Source organism: Argiope bruennichi, chromosome 5 (assembly GCF_947563725.1).
Source record: "Argiope bruennichi chromosome 5, qqArgBrue1.1, whole genome shotgun sequence".
NCBI classification, from domain to species: domain Eukaryota; kingdom Metazoa; phylum Arthropoda; class Arachnida; order Araneae; family Araneidae; genus Argiope; species Argiope bruennichi.
In genome coordinates, this window is record NC_079155.1 from 109,594,104 (window position 1) to 109,618,022 (window position 23,919).

Below are 23,919 nucleotides of genomic sequence, written 5' to 3' on the forward strand. Positions count from 1 at the left end.
ATTTTCTAAATGGCATTATATTTCCAGCTGTATTTATGATTTATTTGATTCAACATATGTACTGCTGAAAAAATGTAATGAGGTTGAGTTTTTATTCAGGCCTTTGGTTCAATTAGTTATATTTAGCTAAATATATTTGAAACACTAACATAAACAAGAAAAAAAATTCTACTTTTCTGCAGGCAAAATTGATGAAGCTTTGAATCATTTTGACGTTTTAATATGTTTTCAAAGACTTCCAACTAATCGGAGAATAATTGGGAGGTTTTCGTTTAAAATCCTGGTGTGATTGTAATATAACTAATCTGACTGGGGCAGATAAGTATGTTCAAAACTGTAGATGTCACAATTTTTAATACGCATCTTAGACGTAGATTTTCCATGTACATCATAATTTATTGACTCAAACAACATAAAATATTTTTTTTACATTATTTACAGCATTTTCCAACTTGAAATACGTATAATTAGCTATTGAAGCAAGATTAAGTAGGCATAACATATATATACTTAAAAAATATATGTTTATGTGTAATATAATAGCAAGAAATTCTCCAACTTGAAATATACGCCTATCTTTAATGGTTCAAGAATTAACTATTAAAATAGCTAAATATTAAACCCTTAAAGATAACATTATATATATATATATATATATATATATATATATATATATATATATATATATATATATATATATATATATATATATATATATATATATATATATATATATATATAAATTCTAATTTCAATTTAATTGATTTACAAGATTTTATCTTAATTTAGCCAATAGTAACTTCATTCTAAAATATTCTCTTATTTCGTGATCCAATTCCACTTTCGGTTTAATTTTAAAAAAATGCTTTGTAAAAATAATGCGCCATCAGTACTACGTATCAAATGAAAGTGATACTTTTCGTTACCCTTAAAAAGGTGTCAGAGGTCAAAATATGTATTTCATCTGCACATGTCCAGAAATCCTGTGTTATATAAGGCTAGTGATCATTTGTTCACCCCCCCCCTTTTTTTTTTGCCCTTTTGCCTTCTGTTTTTTGACGCGCTGCGCCTTCTTGTTAATAATTATGCTTTCCTGGATGGATATTAAAGAGAGAATAAAACGAAATTAAAACTACAAAGTCTCTTAACTGCTTCGAACCTACATTCTGCTTCAACCAAAATAATGTTACGCCAATGTCATGCAAGCCGTTCTCTGCTTTATCCAAGGTCCAAAATTTTTAGCGAGAGGGGGATGGCGAAGTAACATCTTTATATCGTTAAAGCAATATAATGCAATAGGCAAAGAGAATTTCAAAATGTTTTAGCTTAACCTTTTTATCTCTTTTAAAGAAATATTTTGAAATAAAAAGCTACAGATTTTGAGCTTTTCACAAGGATTTATTTAAGTTTAACTGAATCTTTGTGAAAAGTTCTCATTTAAACTAAATTTATGAAAGTAAACCATGAAATCATGTAACTGGAATGAATGGCACATACTTTTACGCCTTTGTTTCCCAAAAAATGGGCTAGTAAAAATCATTTCTTGGAAATACAACCCATTTCCGAAATTGGAATACTATAACAAAAGATATACCGGTTATTGATCTTTTTATTCGCTTTGGGACCTGTAACACAACGAATCATCATTCTTTTTGAAAATGATTCATAACTGTTCTTGGAACTGAAGCGGCAATTAAGAAATCCCTGGGGTATCTCTTTCTCTCGTGGAAATTAAGGTACATTTTTAGGCCGATACAAAGAGAAGGTGAACTTAGAGTGCCAGTTTCACATTAGAGTGTTTTTGAAGGTTATCCATTAATAGATTTGTAGGAGTTTATTGGAACTTCAATGGGAATCAGCTGATATCCATAGACTTCCTTTTCAATACTTCAGTTACATAAGTCAGTTTAATAAATTTCGGTTCTTTTCCTGGAAATTACGAAAGCAAATGTAGTCTCCTCAAAATTTTCTCGCATACTATCTAATAAACATACTTGTATATTATTAACCTCATACTATTAGCAAACAACAGTTATGATAGAGTTTATTAGAGTATGATCTTGGGCTATAAATAATTGACATGCGAGTAGAAATATACAAGTATATGTGGTTAATAATATACAAGTGTGTTTGTGTTTTACAAGCACAAAAACACTGATTGTATGTTTTATATTTTCTTTTTTTCCGAACGACTAAAAACAAAATTTGACACAAAATTGCATTTATGAACATAAAATCACAAAAGCAAATATTTCATGTATTTGTCATTGCTTTTCTGAGCTATTGCGTCTACGTGTTTATGAAAATACAGACTGAAAGGCTGCCAATCCCTTGATGAATTTGGTTTCAAATTTGATATGCATCTACATTTTAGATGTCAAATCTATGCATCAAATTTTATCTATCTTCATTTTATAGCTATCGTATTCACTTATACCCGGACAGACACTTTTTTTGAATGAATTTCGTTCAAAATCTGACAGAAATTTACAATTTTTGTGTAAAGAACATGTACTGAATTTCATCCATCTAGCTCAAAGCTTTTTTTTTGTTATAGTGTTCACAAACAGGCATAATTAAAAAAAAATTGCTTTTCTGATTCAGAGAGGTTTGAAACCTAGAGATTCTTGAAATTATCGATTTCGACGATTACAATACTTTCTCTTTGTATATTTCGTATACATGAAAGTAAGCATCGGATTATTGAATAATTGAATCTCAATAAGAGTTACGTTTTTAGGGGTTTGATAATCACGTCCGGGTCACCAATGTAGGGGTTTGATATGCGCGAGGATAGAACCTGGGACCTTGTGGTTCGCAGTCCAATAGCATAACCAGGATGCAAAAGCATACACGTGTAGCGTAGTTTTTAACTGTCTTATAGGCTATTCACCACACGTTCAAGGATGCCGACATTGCTCTGATGTGGCATTTCGATTTCCCGGAAGGAAAAAAAAAATCACTCTCAAAAAGTGGGCTGGACTCTCTAGGGGAGGGGTGAGAAATACATAAAGGTTGGGCATTCCATTAATATTTAAGTTGCTGTTTTAATATTCTGATTGTTCTATTTGATTTATGGCATATCTGTATGTTAGGGAAGGAAGCGTGATTGCTCAGTGCCATATTCACTTCTCGAAGCCCCGAATGGATGCCACGCACCAGGTGGGGATGGCAGTCGTCCAGGCCCTCGAGAGGCACCATGGATACCTGCCCGGAGGACTGTTGCAGGTAGACATCCGATCTTTGCACTTTACAGGTGAGACTTCAAAATTTAGAGTCATTTTACTTTTTCTTTTTAGATAGTAATATACTATTGGACTTTGAAATTATTTTGCTTTCTGATCGTCTTATTTTTTGCATGGATATTTTTTAGCTGGAAAAAATACTTTTCTAAACAAATAGGTTAAATGATATTTATAAAATAATTAATAATTTATTATGGGCATATTACATTGTCTATTAGGGAAAACAATACTTCCCTGTGAACAAAATCGTTTTCAGAAATATTAGTTTTATGCATCTTTTTAGTAAATAAAAAGTAGTCATCATTTCAGCTTCAAAATTATGAGATTGAAAATAAATCCGTATAGATAACGTCATTATTTTTATCTTTTTCATCCTTATCAGGATAATTTTTCTGACAAGTTTTGTATTAAAGAATTAATTTAATTAAAAAAAATTCATCTTTCTAATACTCTTATTATCTTTATTCTTATTATTATCCTTTCTTTATATTCATATTATTATCCTTTCTTTATATTCATATTATTATCTTTTCTTCTTCGTTTTTTTCTTAAATAATGCATAAAATAAAAAACAAATTATTTCAGGTCTTCCTGGTTCGGGCAGTGAAGTTGTTTCTAGTGAGCAGGCGATAGTAAAAGACGACTCAGAGACCTCAGGTAACAAATCAAACTGGATTCACGAAGTTTACGAAAATTAGGAAATAACTCAAAATTCCCCGTAAACTGTTGATTTTTGCTGTTTATCTTCAGTATGTGAATATCTTTTTCACTCAGTATTGCGTTTATATTATTTTCATGTGCAACTAACAGAAGCTTCAAAATGAAGATATAAACTACGATGGTTTAGTTTCAGAAATATCGGTTTCCGAGCTGGAAAAAAATGTTAAAGATTCGATTCCCCCGAAGACCTCGCTACCTTGAATATGTCACTTTCAACGTCTTAATTATCCTCCCGCTGGTGTAATGTGAACATTTGCAAGAGAACCAATGTGTTCTTCCACACTAAGATTCAAAATTACCAAGTCCGATCCCAAACTGTCTTCATGCTCCTTCAAAGAATTTATTTCATTTTTTTTTTTTTTAATTCTGAGATGTTCAGATAAAAATAATACTTTTGGTATTTTGTTTTTTAGAAAAATCTTACTTGTTCGGTGATTATAGAATGTCAGCTTGAAATATCTTTTTTTTTTTTTTTTTTTTAATGAAGGGATCTCCTCGATTTTAATAAACTTTTAAGAATTTTGATTCATTTTATTTAAAAAAAGTTTAAAAATACGAAAAATTAAATAAAATTATAAATAAATGATTATGAACAATAATCTTATTTATGTTTATTATTCTTTTCAAGAACTCAAATTTAGTTTAGTTATATTAACGTCCCGTTTAAAGCAACACTAGGGCTATTTTGGGACTGACCTCGTAATTTTGAACCTCCGTCAGATGATGAGAACGACACGAGCTGGCACCCCCCTATCCACACCACGCCACATCAGCGGAAGGACGTTTGGTCATGACGAATTTAATAACAAACAGACACCCTTATACGACTGTTCTTCGGTGGAATCGGGACACGAACCTGAAACCCTCCGGTTCCGAAGACGAGACATTACCCCCAGGCCACCGCGGCCCTTTCAGAACTCAAAACAAACACTTTTGGATGATTTCCTTTCACAAAGATCGGTGCACTTCCGGAGTTCATTGTTGAACCTTGATCCTATGTCCCATTAAAATGTGTTTTCTTTCAGATTTTTTCTTTCCACTTGTTATTTTCATGAATACAAAATTGGTGCATTTATTGTTCAGATGGTTAGTTCCATTTTTTACGGATTATTTGCGGTTGTTGCGCCATTTACTTCCGTCAATAATCTGGGTATTTTCTTGCTAAACAAATTGAAATTCCTTCATCTTCATCTCATTCCTATTTAATAGTTATCTGAACCAAACTCAAAAGTGAGACTAGTTTCTGTGTTTGAGAATAGATAGAAGTTCGTTATATTTTATATCTTTACTTTTTATATCTGACATTACCAAGCAGCGAACGAATACATATCATAATATTATTCATTCACATGAAATTTTATTCAGTTAAAGTACTTTATATGTTTTTGATAGAGGATAGTTTTCAATTTTCTGTCTTTATAAAATGGTGCCGCTTTGGAAGACGTTATCTGATTTTTTCAGAATAACGCCACATTATTAGAAAGTGTTATTATAAGATAAGGATATTTTTATCGATGTTTTTTCATAGTTTGTTTGCTTTATTATAAATAATCTATGAAAAAAATTTGCTTATTATAAATAATCTATGAAAAAAATTTGTTTGATTATAAATAATCTATGAAAAAAACTTGCTTAATTATAAATAATCTATGAAAAAAAGTTTACTTGATTATAAATAATCTGTAAAAAAAATTGTCTTATTATAAATAATCTATGAAAAAAAATTTGCTTGATTATAAATAATCTATGAAAAAACTTGCTTAATTATAAATAATCTATGAAAAAGTTTACTTGATTATAAATAATCTGTAAAAAAATTGTCTTATTATAAATAATCTATGAAAAAAATTTGCTTGATTATAAATAATCTATGAAAAAAAAACTTGCTTAATTATAAATAATCTATGAAAAAGTTTACTTGATTATAAATAATCTATAAAAAATTTGTCTTATTATAAATAATCTATGAAAAAATTGCTTGATTATGAAAAATAATCGATTTCGTAGATTATTTTTCACAGATTATTAGGCTGTTTGTCATTTGATATAATACTGTTGAAAGATAAATGTATTGTTCAAATGAGATTTTAAAGATCATTTCTAGAAAATATTCCCATACTGCTCCTTTAATTTTCATTTGAAATTAATAATTTTCATTTCAAATCTATAATTTGTTATGTCATGTGATCAGAGTAATCGTTGTTTTATCAAAATAGGTAGAATCCTCTCAACGCTCTCCGTTACATGATAAATGTCAGTGAATTCAAAACAACAATAACCTAAAATTAAACATATGAAAACGAGATAAAAAAAAGTAATAGTTTTACACATTTGTAAATGAATAACAAAAATGCTTTAAATAAAGAGAGAGAAGCAATAAAATTAGAAAATTATTGCAAACGATGTTATTTCAATTTAAACTGTATAACAATAATTGTAATAATTCTTGAATTCTCAATTTGGCACCAAGCCAAATCAGAAGAGATCAGATTGATCCCACAGATCAATATTTTTGTACGAATCAGCAAAGAAAAACTTTGAATTTACAAGAAGAACAATAATTAAAAAGAAATTAAAGAAATTTATTTTAGTTCTTTCTTTTTTTTCTGTTTTAAATTAAAAAGAAGTGTTCGAATAATTAAATCAAAAATATTGAAAAGTTAATGGAATTAGAATGTAGGATATAAGAATTTTTTTTTTCAATACTTAAAATTTTCCCAGTAAAGTGACAATATTTTTTTAAATTTTCAAATTTAGTAAATTATATCTGAAATATTGAAGAATTTCTTTAGAATGGCAATTGTTTGTCCTTTTCGGCTATGCGTTGATTTTTGATGAATAATTATTACAAACTATACTGCGAGCAAGTAGGTGCAAAACAAAAAACAATCCGGAAACAACACAAAACACTAAATATAAGTAAGATTTTATGATAAACAAATAAACAAATCTATTTATAAAAAATAAATAAATAAATGAAAAACATTGATTAATTGTAAAATATATATATATATACTAGCCGCCTTTGGCGACCAGCTGGTTCGCCAATCTTAATGCACGTTAAAATTTTAATAATTAAATATTTTATGGAACTCCCATTTTAATTGCTTCTTCATTAAAATATTTTAAAACTTCAAATTTTAATAGTCATATAATTCACTCATATTATTATAAAGGCCTTCAGCCATAACGTAATATGTATCTCTCTAATTTTCTGTTAGCTCCCGTAGAATTTATGCTTTAAATTAAAGTGGAAATGGTTAAACTGCAATAAATATAATAATATTTTTTTTTACTGAAACAAAGCATTTTTTTTAAAATATGAGTACTGAAAACAGAGTCGCTGAGTATTTAAACCTTATGGCCACTAAAGAATATTTTTCTTAATTTATATAATATCTCAAGAAGTTTTCAACAAAATTTTCTCAAATTCATCATAAACAGATCGTTTAATTAACAATGTTTAGTTTCAAATGCATCAAACACTAAAAAAATAAACAGAATCGTTTGAAATAATCTGTCGGAAACATATTAAACGATCAAAACCAAATCCGCATCCGTTGAAAATATTTGTCAACAATAAGAAAACAATGCGCATGCGTGAATTTTCAACGCCAATTATGCTAAAGCAAATGCGCGAATTTTCTACTCTAGTTTGGGTAACGCTATGCAGATTAGAAATTTTTTTTTATTTTAATTCGAAAGTACTTCAGAATGTTAATGAATCGATCTTTCAGATTCAATGTTTAATTTTAAATGTATCAAACATTAAGAAAATAAATAGTATCGTTTCAAATAATCAGCCGAAAAATCTTAAGCTTAGCTTCATGACTGTTGGGGAAAAAAATGAAGCCGTACTCATTTGGCGATGGGAAAAATGAAACGATTTTTTTGGCGGGAAAGTTAGTTTTTAATTAATAATTAAAATTCTAATTAAATATTCAAAAAAAGGGCTATCCTATCTTTTAAGTGAGATCAAACTGCACACGGTGTGCAAATTTGATTAAAATCGGTTAAGTAGTTTAGGAGTCCATCGCGGACAAACAACGTGGCACGTAATTTATATATATTAAGATTATGCAGTTTGCTTGGCATAAAGTCAAAATATTTGCCGAATCAGTTTTATTCCCTTTAAAAATTCTAAAGTTTTAAAGTTACAACAATCTTAGACCCACTTTTCTTAAGTATTAACCAAAATCAATGAGTTTCAAGATTTCCACAAAATCTTAAAATAGAGTTGTTAAAAATATCGTTAAACATACAAAATATTATCCAACAATTAATTTTAAAAAATTGATCCAAAAACAAATGTTTTTATTAAAAATCGAGTAAAGTATGAATATTTGAAGCGACAATGTTCCACTTTCCTAGATGGAAAATAAGATTTATTTTGATTTTTTCAAATAATATTATTCCATTCTGTTTCTTTCATGAAAATAATTTACAATTTACGGTATTTGTAAATTAGAATTTTTGTAAATTACGATATGTGTTAAATTATGATTATTTGTAAATTATGATATTTGTAATTTTATAGAGTAGTAGACTTTTCATGAGTTATAACCAACATTGTAAAACCAAAGTATACACACAATAATCAACCCACAGAAATTGAGAAATAAGTATGTGGGTTTATGATATATCATTAAGTGCATAAAAATGCATCTCAAATGTTATTTCTATTAAAAAATAGTGTACAAATTTTAAAAAAAACTAATAATTTTCATTTAAAAAAACTAGCATTTGATCCTCCATAAGAAAAAAGTTTTAAAAAATATTATCATTAAATGGATTTCATTTGTGCTTTATTCTGTTTCAGCAATTTAGATATGTGATATTTTTAAAATATTATAAATATAAAAGCTTATGTCAGAAATTAGGAAGTTATTCTTAGATGTATATGGTTACTATGGTGACTTCATAATTTAAGTTACCTGAAGCGAAAATTAAATAATAATTGATGAAGCTGACTCTTTCATCGTTTAGGTCTGATGACAAATGAGTTATTTCAGTTACCAGACTTCTATAAATGCCTCGTAATCTTTTTTGGGCGCTTAAATGACGCGTCATTTTCGGCACTTCTTCATTCGGTCGTCAGAAAAAATAGATATTAGCATTAAATATTAAAACGCTCATTACATGGTAAAAAAAAACAAGTCAGTCAATGATACTCTGAAATATCTTTGTATTCAGGTGAGTTAGAAAATGTGTACGAAAAAAAAGCAGCGGATATGGTCCCTCAGAAACTTTTTCATATATCTCTTTATAATGACGTTATCCCCTCTTCTCCTTGCATAAAAATTGCGAACTTTGGACGAGGTCGTCAATACCACGAATGTTCAGATTTTATTTCCAGAATCTATAATATGAGCGTTTTGTGCTTCCTTATATTGTGAAGAAAACTGAATATGCCTTTTGGTTGCCTTTCTTCGAAGGATTGAAAACTGGAATTGAACGCAGAATTATAATTTTAGAAACAAATCACATATCAAATTTCATTTATCAAATAATTGGAAGGAACGGGCTGGAAATTTGTTTTCGTAATGAGATATTAATTAAAACTATTTGTAAATTGTTAATTTAATTTAAATTGTGGTGAAAGCTTATAAGCCAGTTAACCGAGCCTACCCGAGCAATTGCTTTTGTATTGTGGTCATGTTATTGGGCTGCGAACCACAAGGTCCCAGGTTCTATCTTCGCTCAATTCAACTCTCAACTATGTTGACCTCGAACGATGAACCTTCAACCTTCAATGGCTATTGTAGCGCCATCTACCCGCAACCAAAGTCGTCAGACTCACTTGACGCAGCAACAGCATCAGCAACCACTCACCCATACACGCTTGCCATAACGCTTGGCGCTACTCAAATGGGTACAGGCGCATTAGAATCAACAGCTTCATCAACAGTCATATCGTTCGTCTCACCTCCGACTCACTGGAGGGAGAGTCTGTGATAAAAGCTTATAAACCAGTTAACAGCTACGCTACCCGAACAATTGCTTTTGTATTGTGGTCATGTTACTGGGTTGCGAACCACAAAGTCCCAGGCTCTATCCTCGCGCATTCCAATACGCCACAAAATAATTGTGGGAAAAGTTAAAACATAACATTCCCTGGGAATGAAAACACTTCTCATGGATATGAAGATTTTAAGATCATGCTGTTCCGTTCCACAAAGGCAGCGCTAACTAGTAGTACATAAGCTTGGTGAAAGTTTTGAAGGATATTTTCTCGGAATTTCTGCGCTATATAATTTTTGTGAATAGGCATTCTATAACTAAACCAAATTCTAAACTCAATTTCCTGTGCCTTTCCTTGCAAATCTTTGTATTTTTATCTAATTGCAATTGCATGTGCGCAAATGTATAGATCAACCTGATGATGGATTTGATTCAAAATTTGGTGCACTTAAATTCTGAAACTGTATAATACATTTTATCGATTTGATTCTTTTGCTTTGTACTTATCATGTTCATTTGCTCTCAAACAGACTTCATATTGATAGATTTTTGTTTAAAATTTGATAGAAATTGATTAAGATTTGATTTAGATTTAAGACCATGTATCCAATTTCATTAATTTAACCCTGAGCTTTCTTTAGATAAAGCTTCACAGACATATTTTTAAAAGTGTATTTTTTGGATGAAATGAGGTGTGAAACAAAACAAAAAACTTTTTCCAAAATTCGAGGTCGAATTTTTTTGAATATTTCAATACTTTTTCTTTGCATATTTTGAGAAAATAAAGAAAACTGGATTCAGCACGATATCCACATGTCAGTGCTCTTATGTATTTTTTTAAATTCATTCTAGCACCCATCGCTGTGGTGCCGACTACGACGACCGAAGCTGCGCCTTCTGACTGCGGAGGCGAGTGCGAGGAGGGTCAGGTGTGCCTCTTCCTGCCGCAAACCCCCTTTTCTCGGTGCTTGGTGCCTCGGGACGCCCACGATCCCACTGGATGCGGAGGTTGGTGCATGAGCGAACATCAGCTCTGCAGGAGATTGGGCAACTCCACCTTCCAGTGCACGGACAACTTGGGTATGACTTCCTCTTGCTTGTTTACCACACCTCCGAAAATATCAACAAGTAATATAATTACTGTGCGCCAAACTATTAAAGTCTTCATGAAAGAAATGCTACAAATAAATGTCCTCAAATTTTATAAATCACTTTGTCTGTTTAACAAAAACAAATTAAATTAAAAAGATTGCTATCTACAAATGTCCCATACAATAACTTTTTCTTGGAAATACCATTTTAATTCAGGAATAATGGAAACTTTTGAAAGCGAATTTTAACCGAAATTTTATATGATTCTATGCATTTATAAAAATTTTATAAAATATAACATTCTTTGAGCCTACTTTAGACTACACATTCTCCAATGTGTAGCCTAAGAATGAATGTGGGTTATGAAAGAGCTTTTTAACGAGTAGCGTAGCGTGGGTAACAAGCGCCCAAGGCATAATAATTTTTGCCCCTAGTCTTTATCAGTGGTGTAGTAAATATAAATGAAGGCTTGTGGATGACGTTTCTTTTACGCCATCTTATGATGTTTCATTTTTAAAAAAATGATATAAATATACTTATATTTTGTTTCTATAAGATTGGCACTGGGATATCAATATCCACCTTGTCTCCCCCCAGGTTAATATATTAAAGTTCATTATTTTAAAAATTCCAAATGCATTTTCCATAGAAAGCCCTGAACTTATTAGGAATATAGTTATTATGTCAGCCTTGATATTAGTACCTTATTTCTTTATTTTAAATGTGATGGTCGTTATAGTGGATTTGAAAATCGACTAACAAAAGTTTGGGGATTACTTTCTTTTAAGAGCAAGGATCAGAACTTTATTTCGATAATATGAAGTTAGTTACGTCCATGTTCAAATCGTGATTCTTTTTTCTTTAGATTACTAAGTTCGCTTTCATCAGGAAATACGTGAGATACGATTATTCCAAAATATATCAGTTAAATTATTAAAAATTTATAGGATAAAGACAGCAGAAATTCATTTGTGAACGTTTTTAAATACATCTCGATAGAGTTTTCATCGAAAAGCAAATGTATCTACTGCATTTCTTTGCAAGTTGTTTGTAATTATTCATATCCACAAATATAGTTAGTTTGCTTGGGATCACTATTTTAAACCGCATTTATTATTTAAATTATAATATACAAATGAGTCAAAGTTCTCCACCAGTCTTTCTTTAATCCTTGTTTCAAAATTCCATGTGCATCTTTCATTTTTTATAATTTTCAATGTTTCGTGTTTTTTGGCATTCAGCTTTTATTCTATTAAAGTTATTAATTCTAGAATTAATATACTTCTTTTCTACTCATATTTCGTGAACTGTTGCTAGAATAAATATTAACCTCTCAAAGAAATTAATTTTTACTGGTAATTATCAGCGCAACAGATGAAAAGTTACAAATGCTCTGTTTTTTCGATGCACTCATGGGAATTTTTGTTAAGTCAAGTGACCTTATCACGCGATGTTAGGAAAAATAAAAACTGCGTGTTCTAAATGAGATCACGTGGTTTTCCAACTCCATAAAATATTGTCTGGTTATAAAGTAGCTTAATATTAATAATTACTTAAAAGCTTTTTTAAAAATGAATAATATTCATGTATAAAAGGAAATGAATGAATAAAATACTTTGTCCATTGCGTTGTTAATTAATATAAATAAATGAACAGAATAGTTTTCAATTGCGTTATTAACTAACATGAGATAAAAAAATTAATAAATATATATATTTTTTTTTTTTTAGTTTATTATATATAACTTTCTATTTATCTAGCATCGTGCAAAATAGGCGAGTGGAAATGCGACAATGGCTTGTGCATAGAATCCAAGAAACGATGCAACGGACGAGTCGACTGTTACGATATGTCAGATGAGTTAGACTGTGGTTAGTATTTCTGTTAGTAACAAATGTGATTTAGAAAGTCAAGTGGAATCATCTAAGCCATTTCAAAAAGAAATTTCTGTCTCTACATATAATAAAGGAGTTTATGTGCGCGTGTGTAAGAAGAGATACCAACATGGTTTATATATACTTCAGAATTTTGGAATGTGCACCTCGAAATAATTTTTAACTAATTCAAAATTAATTGAGTTTTAGGCATTTTTTTTTATATAATTTCCGATAATGTTTTTGCACAAAAAGGATTTTTACATCGTTTTAAAATTGAAAGAGATATATAATAGGATATAACTATATATAAGCCGCCCCTTTAATTATAATCTAACTTTTCTGATTTTTGACAAGTACATTTCTTCACATAACTTTCAATAATATATTTCATTGTTGCAATGAAATTCAAACTTTTTCAATTTTTTCAAATATTTAATCACATATTTTTTTTCTACAATTGAAAAATGAAGGGGGAAAAAATACATTCTATTTCTTATACATAATTCTTATTAAGAATAAGAAGATAAAGTTACAACCCCCCCAAAAAAGCATGCATTTGGAAGATAGATTACCCAAATAGTTAAAATTTCAATGGTATTATGACATCATACCATTTTACACAATAAATATGACAAATGTAAGGGTATTAAAATAACAGTATAAGTCTATATTGAATTTTGAGGTTTCAAATTACTTTGTAGAAGGAATCATGAATTTAAAATTATGCGTAAAAGTTTTAATTGAAATTAAACACAACCAATATACCAGATGGTCGCCAAAGGCAGCTAGTTTTCAATAAACAGAGGGAAAAATCTGATGGAGAGAATAGAATTATTTTAGTCATTCAAATTAAAATGATTTTAGATGTCATTCATGAAAATAATTATTACAAAATAGGATCGCGGACAATTTGTGAAAAACAAATATTTTTGAACTGTCGCTAAAATTCAGTGGAAAAAATTCCAGCAGCTAAATTGGAATTATTAAATGGTGTAAAAATCAATTTTGTGCAATAATATATTTTTGAGAGTTATCATGGAAAAAAGCCAAACTCTATTCCAATTTTTAATTAATTATTTGTTTTAATCACTCACATTCTTACTTTCCAAAATGTATTTGTGCCAAACGTGGCAGTTCTAATGTCAAATACTCTTGCCTGTAGAGCGCTAAACTCACACCCTCATTCTGATTTATTATTAGCAGAAATTTCTTTCACCATCCTTTCACTATTTAATTGTTGCATATCTTAAATATTACTTTCCTGCTCAAAAGAAATTTTTGCACCCGTTATTATGTAATTTTTTTTAATAATTAACATATTAATAAATTGTTTCTTTAAATCATCAAACCTGAAATTATTTCGGAATCATGTGGTGCTGTTTGTCAGCGAAAATCAAAACCGAATAATTATTTCAACTTAAAGAAAAAAAATTTATTCGATCTTCCATTTTCTAAAAACAAATTGGCATCATTAAGTGTAAAATATCGCTATGCTTTCGATGATACGAGTGATACGAACTTCCTTAATATATTCAGAACTACTATTTCAAACATTTACATTTTATGATTTCTTCCTCTGGCCTTGTTGGCTGTTACAATATTGCCTTGAAATAAATACATTTGATAAAACTGTTATTGTGATCGCTTCTTCTATGAAAGGGTGAATGGATAATTGGATGAATATTTTATTGAAGTCAATGAATAGCATTTAATAAAATAAATAAAAAATAAAAAAAAGCCGAAGACTATAATTATTGCTGCCAGATATTTCAAAGTTATTTTCTTTCGAATTTTAAGCCATTTTCTAGTGGAAATGGAAGTGTTGAACAGATACAGATACAGATTGTGTAAAAAAAGACAATGACATAAAAATTCAGATAAACGGATTAATAATAAAACAGGAAAAATAATGATAATAACATGTTTAATTGTTATTATTATTTTAATAATAACAAGTAAACAGATTATTCACATTATTATTATTTAATTAAAAATTGTCAATATTAGAAATAAATGGAGCTAAGTCTTTAACATTTCTAATGTAAAAAAATAGAGCAATTTGAATAATTTCTTAATAAATAAGGTATAATAAAATAAAAGAATAAAGAAAAAGTACAAAGAAAAGAATAAAATAATAAAATAAAAGTATAAAGAAAAAAATAAAGGAATAAAAAAATATAAAAAATAATAAACATCCCTAAATTTCTTATCAAACTTTTATTTCATTTCATTTTCGGACAAATAAAAAAAAATTAAAGAGAAAATCTCATATTAAAAATATCTAACATGAAGTCAGTTTTCGTATTTGTATTGAGTTATATATTAATGATACAATGAATTCCCATTATATTATGAGTCATGCTGCAATTTCTCTTTGAAAAATTAAGCGCTACAAAATTCTGAAAATAATTATTATGAATGAAAATATAGTATAATTTTCTATAAAATTCACTCCAACCTGTTCACTTTTTTAAGAATGAAAACTAAAATGAAAAACTTTTAAAATTTGTGTTTCATTAAAATGGGCATTAAGTTCCTTATTTATTTGCTTGAAAGATACATTATAGCTTTAAATTGGCGCCAACAAAATGAATAAATTATCTTGTAATTTATATCTAAATAAAAAAAAAAATACCTAGCTGCCTACAGTTTAATACTTTACACCCAAATTTCAAATGCTATTTAAATTAATTTCTGACTACGTTTTTATGGACTTTTTTTTTTAATCTTTCAGAATGTGGGGAAGGGATGTTCCGTTGTGGAAACAGCACCCCATGCTTACCTGAGAAGCTCAGATGTGATGGCCATGTTGACTGCTGGGATGCCAGCGACGAAGTCAATTGCACAAAGAGTAAGGCATAACAATACTATTCTGAACTTGATCATTGATTGATATTTGTCGGTTAAGACAAGCTTAAGTAAATTAAGGAAAAAGATTAAAGTCAAATTTCCTAATTTCTCGACAATATCTGATTCATAAAATGAGAAATCAAAATTTTAAAACTGAATGATATTGTATTGGAAATTCTAAGTAAGTACCACAAATAACTGCTGCTAATTTTTGTTATAATTTCCTCCATTTTGATTCATTAAAAAAAAAAAAACTTAAAATAATAGACATTTAGAATAATAGACATCTCTATTATAGACATTTTCTATACAGAAAATCACAAATTTTGTTTTTGATTCCATCGATGCTTATCAATCACTGTTAATTATTGTCTTTATTTTCATGGTAATTAATTTTATTGTGCATCGATTTTATATTTTTTAATAAAGTCTTTAGAATATATCTCTTCAAGATTTGAAAAAAAGTAAATCACTAGGAAGGTCTACAATACGATGCAAACTGGCCTCTTCACATATAGCGAAATTTCACAATACATACCTGGTATAGAACAAATATAAAATCAAACATTTCTATAATGCTATCAAAATCTGAGCATATGTCTTCCATTATTTAGCATAACTCACATGTTTTTGCCAGGATGAAAAATTGATTGAATACAAGCTTATAGCCGGGATAGCTTGGTTGGTAGGGCTTTCGATTCGCATCCCTTGAGTTATGAGTTAGAACCCGCCAGCCGGAGACTCTCCGTTTGTGGTAGTTGCTGGCCCACGTATAAATCTGTCGTGTCACAAAGTCCTCCATGTTGATAGTAATACCACTGAGGGTACTGGATCAGGGGTGATCGTTCTCTGGTGCAGGTCTAAATTACGATCTGTGGTTGAATGAATGAAATGCATGAATGAGGTCTGCCCGTAAAACGGGTTGCGATGCGTGAAGGAGCTGGGTCGTACTCTTGGCCCTAGATGGCGCTACGAAAAACAAGAGACGCAAAAATTCCGGCTTAAGTTCGCTACCTCTTTTCAGCGGGCTTCTCTATGTCAAGTGCCATAAGAAAAAACAAATCTGAGCATATGCCTTCCATTATTTAGGATAACTCATATGTTGAAAAAATGATTGAATTCAAGTTTATTTAAAATATTATTTTTAAGAGATGCAAGGGCAGACTAATCCGAAGTTTCTTCAAATAATAGAAAAAAAAAATCTATATTCCTCAGCCTCAAAACAGATCATTCTCTAGTCTTTTCAAAACAAAATAAACAGGAAAATGAACTTTTCTTCACATTTCAATAAATGGTAATGGTTTTTATAGCGATTGTGCCAGCTTTTCAAGTTAAATACGATGAGGGGTAAATAATACCATGTCCCTGGCGGCATGTGCATTTAAACCAAAAATGATGGCTAGAAGCGAAAACAAATCATATTTATCCCAAGCGCTATTCGCTTTAGCTACGAAACTGCGGATAACACATCAATTAGAGAGTATGCAAGCGACTTTTAGGGAGACATATCCCTTTATTTTCTCTTTATTTATTTGCCTTATTTACAATACAAAAAAGAAGCGTTTAATCTTTTGTTTTTCCAGGTTGTGGGGAGAACAAATTCACGTGCAACGACGGACGCTGCATCCAGATGTCTCTGTTCTGTGATCGCTATCCGGACTGCCCGGACGGGTCAGACGAGCCGGAGGGGTGCAGCGAGTCTTGCCTTCAGACCCAGAAGCAGTGCCAGAATGGACGTTGCGTCGGACTCGCGTTGTGGTGCAACGGAAATGATGATTGCAAGGATGGCTCGGATGAAATGGGATGCGTGAGCACGTGATCGATGTGGCTGCTTTCTTCCAAAAGTTGTCCGTTCACAGAAAAGAAAATAGAATTGAAGATGACCCAAATGGCCGAGTGACTGCAATAGCAATGATCATGTTACATTCACTTTTATTTCAAACCTGTACATTCACTGATTTTGCAAATGGTAGATTATTAGTGATATTGCTTATGGTACAACAGCAATCATTTTTTTTTCTCAGATACACTTTTTAAGTCTTGCTCATTTTCACAATGATATAAATTCTAATTTATATAACAAAATCAGTCACGTTATTAATAATTTAAGTATATGACAAGTCTGATTAAGTATATATATTTTAATTTCAGGGACTCCTCAGTTAACGATCGAATTTCGTTCTCACGACCTGATCTACACGTATTTAACGTTCAAGTATTTATTTAAAAGATAATGAAAATAAGTTTCAATTTTTAAATTTGGTTGCATTATGAGAATTTAAATAATAATTGCCTCATAAATAATAGACAAAATATTCTGAATAGAAATAATAAAAACCCAAATAGTAAAGATTAATATGTGGAAGTTTCTTATCTGGCTGCTTACTGGCCACAGTGATAAAATAATAATCAATAACCATGAAAATCGCAAAGTTGCTCTCAGCATAACCTGTAAAAAAAATCCTTTCAGCAAGCTGGAAGGCAAAGGTAGATTTCTTTACGTCCATGTTACTATCTGACAACACAAATTGTTGAGGTTGGAAATATTCAAACGTAGGACTTGAAAATCACTTTTCAGCTCCTGACTTCTAATATATTGCTTTTATCGAAAAATCTTAAATACAAAAATCATTCAGCTTAATGAAGCGCTAATTTAACTAATTGGATTTATTTTTCTATCTTCAATATTAAGAAAGTTATAGCGAAATGAAAATTTCAACTCCTCGCCATTTCCATCTCCTTTGAGCTGGAGAAGCCATTTACGAACTCGTCCGAGATTTTTACATTTCTAACAACATATTCCAAGCCAGTTAAAATACAAACTAAATTACTCTAGTTATTCTGTTTATAAGATAACACAGGTAAAATTTTATACACATACATATACTATAAATGTTGAACGAAAAGTGGTTTTAATTTTAGAGATCATGGATCAGTGAAGAACTGAAGCAATTTTCCCGAAGTTTTATCATGAGAACCAAAGCGTAATCTTCCTATAAGAATCTACCTAAAATTCGGAAGCTTGTACAATTCTTAAAATGATAGTGGTTAAATGAGGAGTACCTGAGTTGGGTCTAAAAGTGCTTATATAACCACTGAGAAAAATGATGTAAATTTTCTACTTTTAATTAGTGAACTGTATTATAGTTTCGGTGAATTTATCTAGATCTTATATCTATTGTATTGTTAATAACTGACAATTTGTTTCCTTAGGAATACTTTAGGACATTTATCTGCCTTAGCTTATTACTTTTTTTTTCTTCCATGTGAACGGACTACACATTCTCAATGGGCATTTATTTTCATATTTGTTTGCGATCAATGGCATTAACCTTTCATCAAATTTCTCAACAACTTGTTGAAAAACTTCGAAACTTTTAAGTATATAGAATTTAGAAATTTAATTTTGCCTCAATAATTATTTAGTTAGTTCTTCCGAAATTTAAAGAATTGAATTTTGGCAAAAGTTTTTCAAATATATTATTTCTGATTTGAAATTTTCATTAATGGCTAGCAATTTACCTCTAAATGTTAACATTCTTTTAAAAAAGGGCAGTTGTATAAAAAAATTCATTTAGAAGCCCTATTATTAAAAAAAATTTCCATAGCCCCCGTTCTCTTAACATATTATAAGAAAATATTTAATTAAAAAAACCACTTATTTACTTTTCGTTTACAATTAGAAAAATCGTAAATAAATAAAAGGCTTAACAAGCAATTTTCACTCTCTTAGTAATACTGGCAAAGCAGTCGTCAATTATTTATTACTTAGACTTGTTGATTATTAACTTTTAAAAGCTCATATATATTTTTAAATGGAGTATTTTCCAAAATAAGATTGAATTAGTGAGTTCTGTTTAATGAAAGAATTTTAATGATAGTTTTGAAAATGAATGAAAAAACCGTTAAATAGTTCTTATAAATTTCTTAGCATTCTTTTCTGGTAGAATGAAGAATGCGAAAAATTACCACAAATAAAGTTTTTTTTTTTTTTAAATTGTTGTCCGAAAAATCACCACAAAATGAAGTTGTGGTGATTTTTTAATTCTTATCAGTTGATTGATATATTAAATCTCAAATCAATCGAAAAAAGCTTTGATATTAGCACTTGCCAAAAATGAATAAATTATCATAATCTTTTAAAAACTTTTTTTTAAAAAAAATGCTTAGAAAAGGAGGTAAAAAAAGGTTTCAACTTTTCTATTTTCCCAAAATGATACTTATTTCAAGATTATTTCTTCATAGAATTTATCGTTTAAAGTCATTTCAAATGATTCAGATCTATCATATATCTTGTGTTAAACACAAGGGTTGTTATCTATTTTAATGTCCCCCTTGAGTTTTTCGCCAATATAGTAACCAAAACAAAAGAGCAGAGTTATTCTTCTAGCAATCTTACGGACAATATTGTTTACCTTGTCAACCATCTTGATATTTTTGACACTATGGGAATATTGGCATTCTCGACGACATGAAAGGGCACATTAAAGTCTATTTCAATCCATATTTTGTGGGCGATTCCCGTTTTTATCTCTTCATCAATGATATCTAAACATCGGCGTTTCGCCCGGTCGTGGACCATTTTACTGTGATAATTACATTATCAGAGCCATTTGAACAATACTTGTAGAATCTCATCATCTGCGCAGCTGGGAAATGTATTCATTGTGTTTTAAATGTCCCTTATAAAGGAAATAATGTGCTTTCCCTATTATGATCATCATTATTGGATATATGTATATATAAATGGATCAATTTTGTCCTTGCCATTCATTGTCCTCGTCTCCGTCCACCTTTGGATTTCCACACCATTTCTACTTACATTTATTTTTCGAAGTTTAATACTAGAATCTTATTAATTATAAAAACGATTTTCTCTTCCCCAAAGATTTATAATATATAGAATTAAAAGGATAAGAAATATGTCGAAACTGTAAAATACTTGTAAAAGAACTTAATGACATTTTCACTCATTCAATATCATCTATTCTCTTGAATTCGTGTAAATATTTATTTAATGACACTGCAAATGGCAAAAAAAAAAATATTTTTTAAATAGAATTCACAGAAATCGTCTATTGTCATTTAATTCTTTCAAAAAAAGTATTTATTAGATGGCTTTGCACTGTTGAAGAAAAATAATGATATTAAGAAAAATATCGTTTGTGCAACATAGAAGAATTTGTAGATTTTAATTGTTTATTGTTGTCTAATAACCTTAATATTTCTTTTTGATTTCAGTCTATAAATTGTCATACAATGATAAAGCAATTTTACAAGTTGTTATAGTCACGTAATTAGCGTACTTGACATGCTACGATGTAAAAAAAAATTTTTTAAAAAAGAGAGGATCTTACGTTTGCAAGATTATCTCTTTTTTTCCTCTTTGTAGAATGTTCAAAGAACTAAAAAAAATGATTATCGAGAAAAATTTGCCATGTATCATTGGAGCTTAATTATAACTCCATTATATTGTTTAATATAACTGTTCTAAATTTCTTTTTTGGGGGGAAGGGGAGATTTTATTGAAAAATAATCATGTAAGTAAAATATAATATTTTACTGCCATCATTTATTTATTATTTTATTAATGTAATACTAAACATCGACAATGAATATTATCGGTGTTCAATTATCAATATAACTTGCACTTCTCTGATATAATATTTTATCAATTGTATGACATATATTAACATTTTCATATTGCATTTTCTGTGTGTTCTGATGTGTAAAATACATTAATAATGTTTACCGATTTCTCATTTTAAAATGGTTTTCTCCCTTACAACGTCCAAAGCTTGCTTCATTGAATTTCAAATTGCGCAACATAACATTTATTACGAAAGCTAAATCTATGATTGAATAAAATGATATTATTCTTTTGACATTGTTTACCGCAGAATTTAGATACCTAAGAGCTTTCTAATTATCTGTAATAGATTAATAGAATCTGTTAATTTCTTTCTTTCTATCACTGATTCTTTTCTTTCTGTTTTTCAAGTATCTATTCTCAATCTCATGCTTCAGTATATGGATTACTTCCCTTTTAAAAGTACTTAGAATTTTTTAAAATTCAGTCTCTACAAATTAATAGCTTATTTATTTCTGGAGACTGAATTTTTAAAAAAATCCTAAGATCCTTTATAAAATCCTTTTGGTACATTTATCATTCAATTTATAGCATTCTTTTTAATATTTATTTGGCAAAAAATATCTTTATGATAGTCTAATGGAGTCAATTTATGTAACATGATTAAAAAGAAAGTATATATCATTCGAATATGCAGCTAACTACATGATACAAGATTCATGTGTCTGCCATTTAATTTATTATTCGCTTCAGAAAACCATGACTATCACTTCTACTATTCAAAGGATTTACTCTTCACGATTTCACTACTCAAATGAATAATAAGCTGTGAACAATAGCCTGCTTCTTATATGTCCATTTATAGAAAAAAATAATTTATAATTTTTTAAAATATACCAAAGATAGAGCAAATTAGTAAATGATAATAAGATGAAATGAGACTTAAAATCGAGAAGTTCTTTCAAAACCGACTGCAAGGTTCTCACAGAACATATAGAACAAAAAGCGAGTTAAGAAAAATGTGTTGAAAATTAATAATTGTTTAGATTTTTGGCTGTTATATTGTAAAAGAAAAAAGATAATTGTAAAAGAAAATGTATATTAGATTTCCACTGTACAATTTTTAGTTATTAAAAACATGGATAATGAAAACTTTAAGTTTTTTAAGCTCATGTTAAACTTAAAATTTAAAAAAAGTTTTTTTTCCAAACACATTAATGTAAATACTTATAAACCAAATTCATTAAAATAAGAGATTAAATTAGCAAAATTATAAATTCAAAAACCGCCAATAAAATTTTAATTAGGGTTCATCTGACAATTTCAACCCAAATCTAAACAGAAAACGTTTTTAAATGAATTACACAAAATTTAATAAAAAAACAGCAAAAACTTAATTAAATTTCGATTAAACGAAATAGAATTACACTATCGAAGAAAAAAAATTATTTCAATAAACAAGAATTGCTTTTATAGCTATGACCAACGATTATATAATATGCATTAGATTTAGACTTTGGATTACAGCTTGAGACTTTACATAAATCATGTGAACATGAATTGAATCCATGAATGTCATTTTTTAATCACTTTTATAATAATCTTATATGTGATATTCTTAAGTTTCCACTTTCTTATTTTAAAATGATTTTTGTAAAAGAAAATGAATTCGCAGACGAATTCAAAGCTTCGAAGGAAAAAAATACCCCAAAATAAATTTATTATTTGTGGTATTTCTGATTGATCATTCGTATAATTATATTCATTATTTATATTTAGATTCAACTTTACTGTATTTAATCATTTTAAATTATTTGTGTGCATTAGTTCGTTTTTCTTTTGTGTTTTATGTATTGTTAGAACCTGTAAAAATAACTTATTTGTAATTTTAATCTTTTTTTTTTTAACTTTGATGTGTACAAGAATTGTAGAAATATCTAAATAAAAATGTTTTAAATGCTGCTTTTGTGCTTCCTTATTTTCTCATATACGAAGTGAATAAGAAGAAAATATAATCGTCAAAATATTTGAACTCGAGATTTTAACCAATCCGCTTGTTTCAGACTTCACTAAGAATGCATTTTTGAAATTCTGCCTCTATGTCTGTGAACACAATAACTTCAAAACATACAAGCGGAATTCGGTATATTGTTTTTCCATAAAATTTATAAATTTCTATCAAATTTTGAAGGAAATCCATTCCGATGAAATCTGCCGAATATGTTAATGCGATAACATAACATGGATTTTATTGTTATCGCATTAAAATAAAGAAATGGATGATAACATGTGTCGCACATATTAAATATCTAAAATATAAATGCCCATTAAATTTGGAACCAAAACCATCAAGGTTTTGACCATCTTTCGGTCTGTATTTCCTCATGTATGTAAACACGATAATACAAAAATGAATTGATTTGAAGGAATGAATTGTGGTTACAACTATAGTTCTGAATTAAATTTTGGTTTCAGTTGATCTGAAAAAAGGTTGAAAATACTCGATTTTCTGGTACTTTTTCAGGAATTAATCGGCAAAGATCGAAAGTATATTCAATAAAAACGATCGATTCACTCCGATCGA

The 23,919-nt window shown here is 29.2% G+C and overlaps 1 protein-coding gene across 2 annotated transcripts in view; it reads left to right on the forward strand.

Moving 5' to 3' along the window:
* Window positions 1–23,248, forward strand: part of LOC129969168 (uncharacterized) — an 81,380-nt gene extending 58,132 nt beyond the window's left edge. For both annotated transcript variants that reach the window (XM_056083605.1, XM_056083604.1), the window contains exons 6-11: window positions 3,096–3,256; window positions 3,831–3,902; window positions 10,779–11,006; window positions 12,779–12,889; window positions 15,630–15,746; window positions 17,329–23,248. In XM_056083605.1, coding sequence (XP_055939580.1) covers window positions 3,096–3,256; window positions 3,831–3,902; window positions 10,779–11,006; window positions 12,779–12,889; window positions 15,630–15,746; window positions 17,329–17,564 — 925 coding nt within the window. In that variant the 3' untranslated portion in view covers window positions 17,565–23,248. The remainder of the gene's footprint in view (window positions 1–3,095; window positions 3,257–3,830; window positions 3,903–10,778; window positions 11,007–12,778; window positions 12,890–15,629; window positions 15,747–17,328) is intronic.
* The last annotated feature ends 671 nt before the right edge of the window (window positions 23,249–23,919 follow it).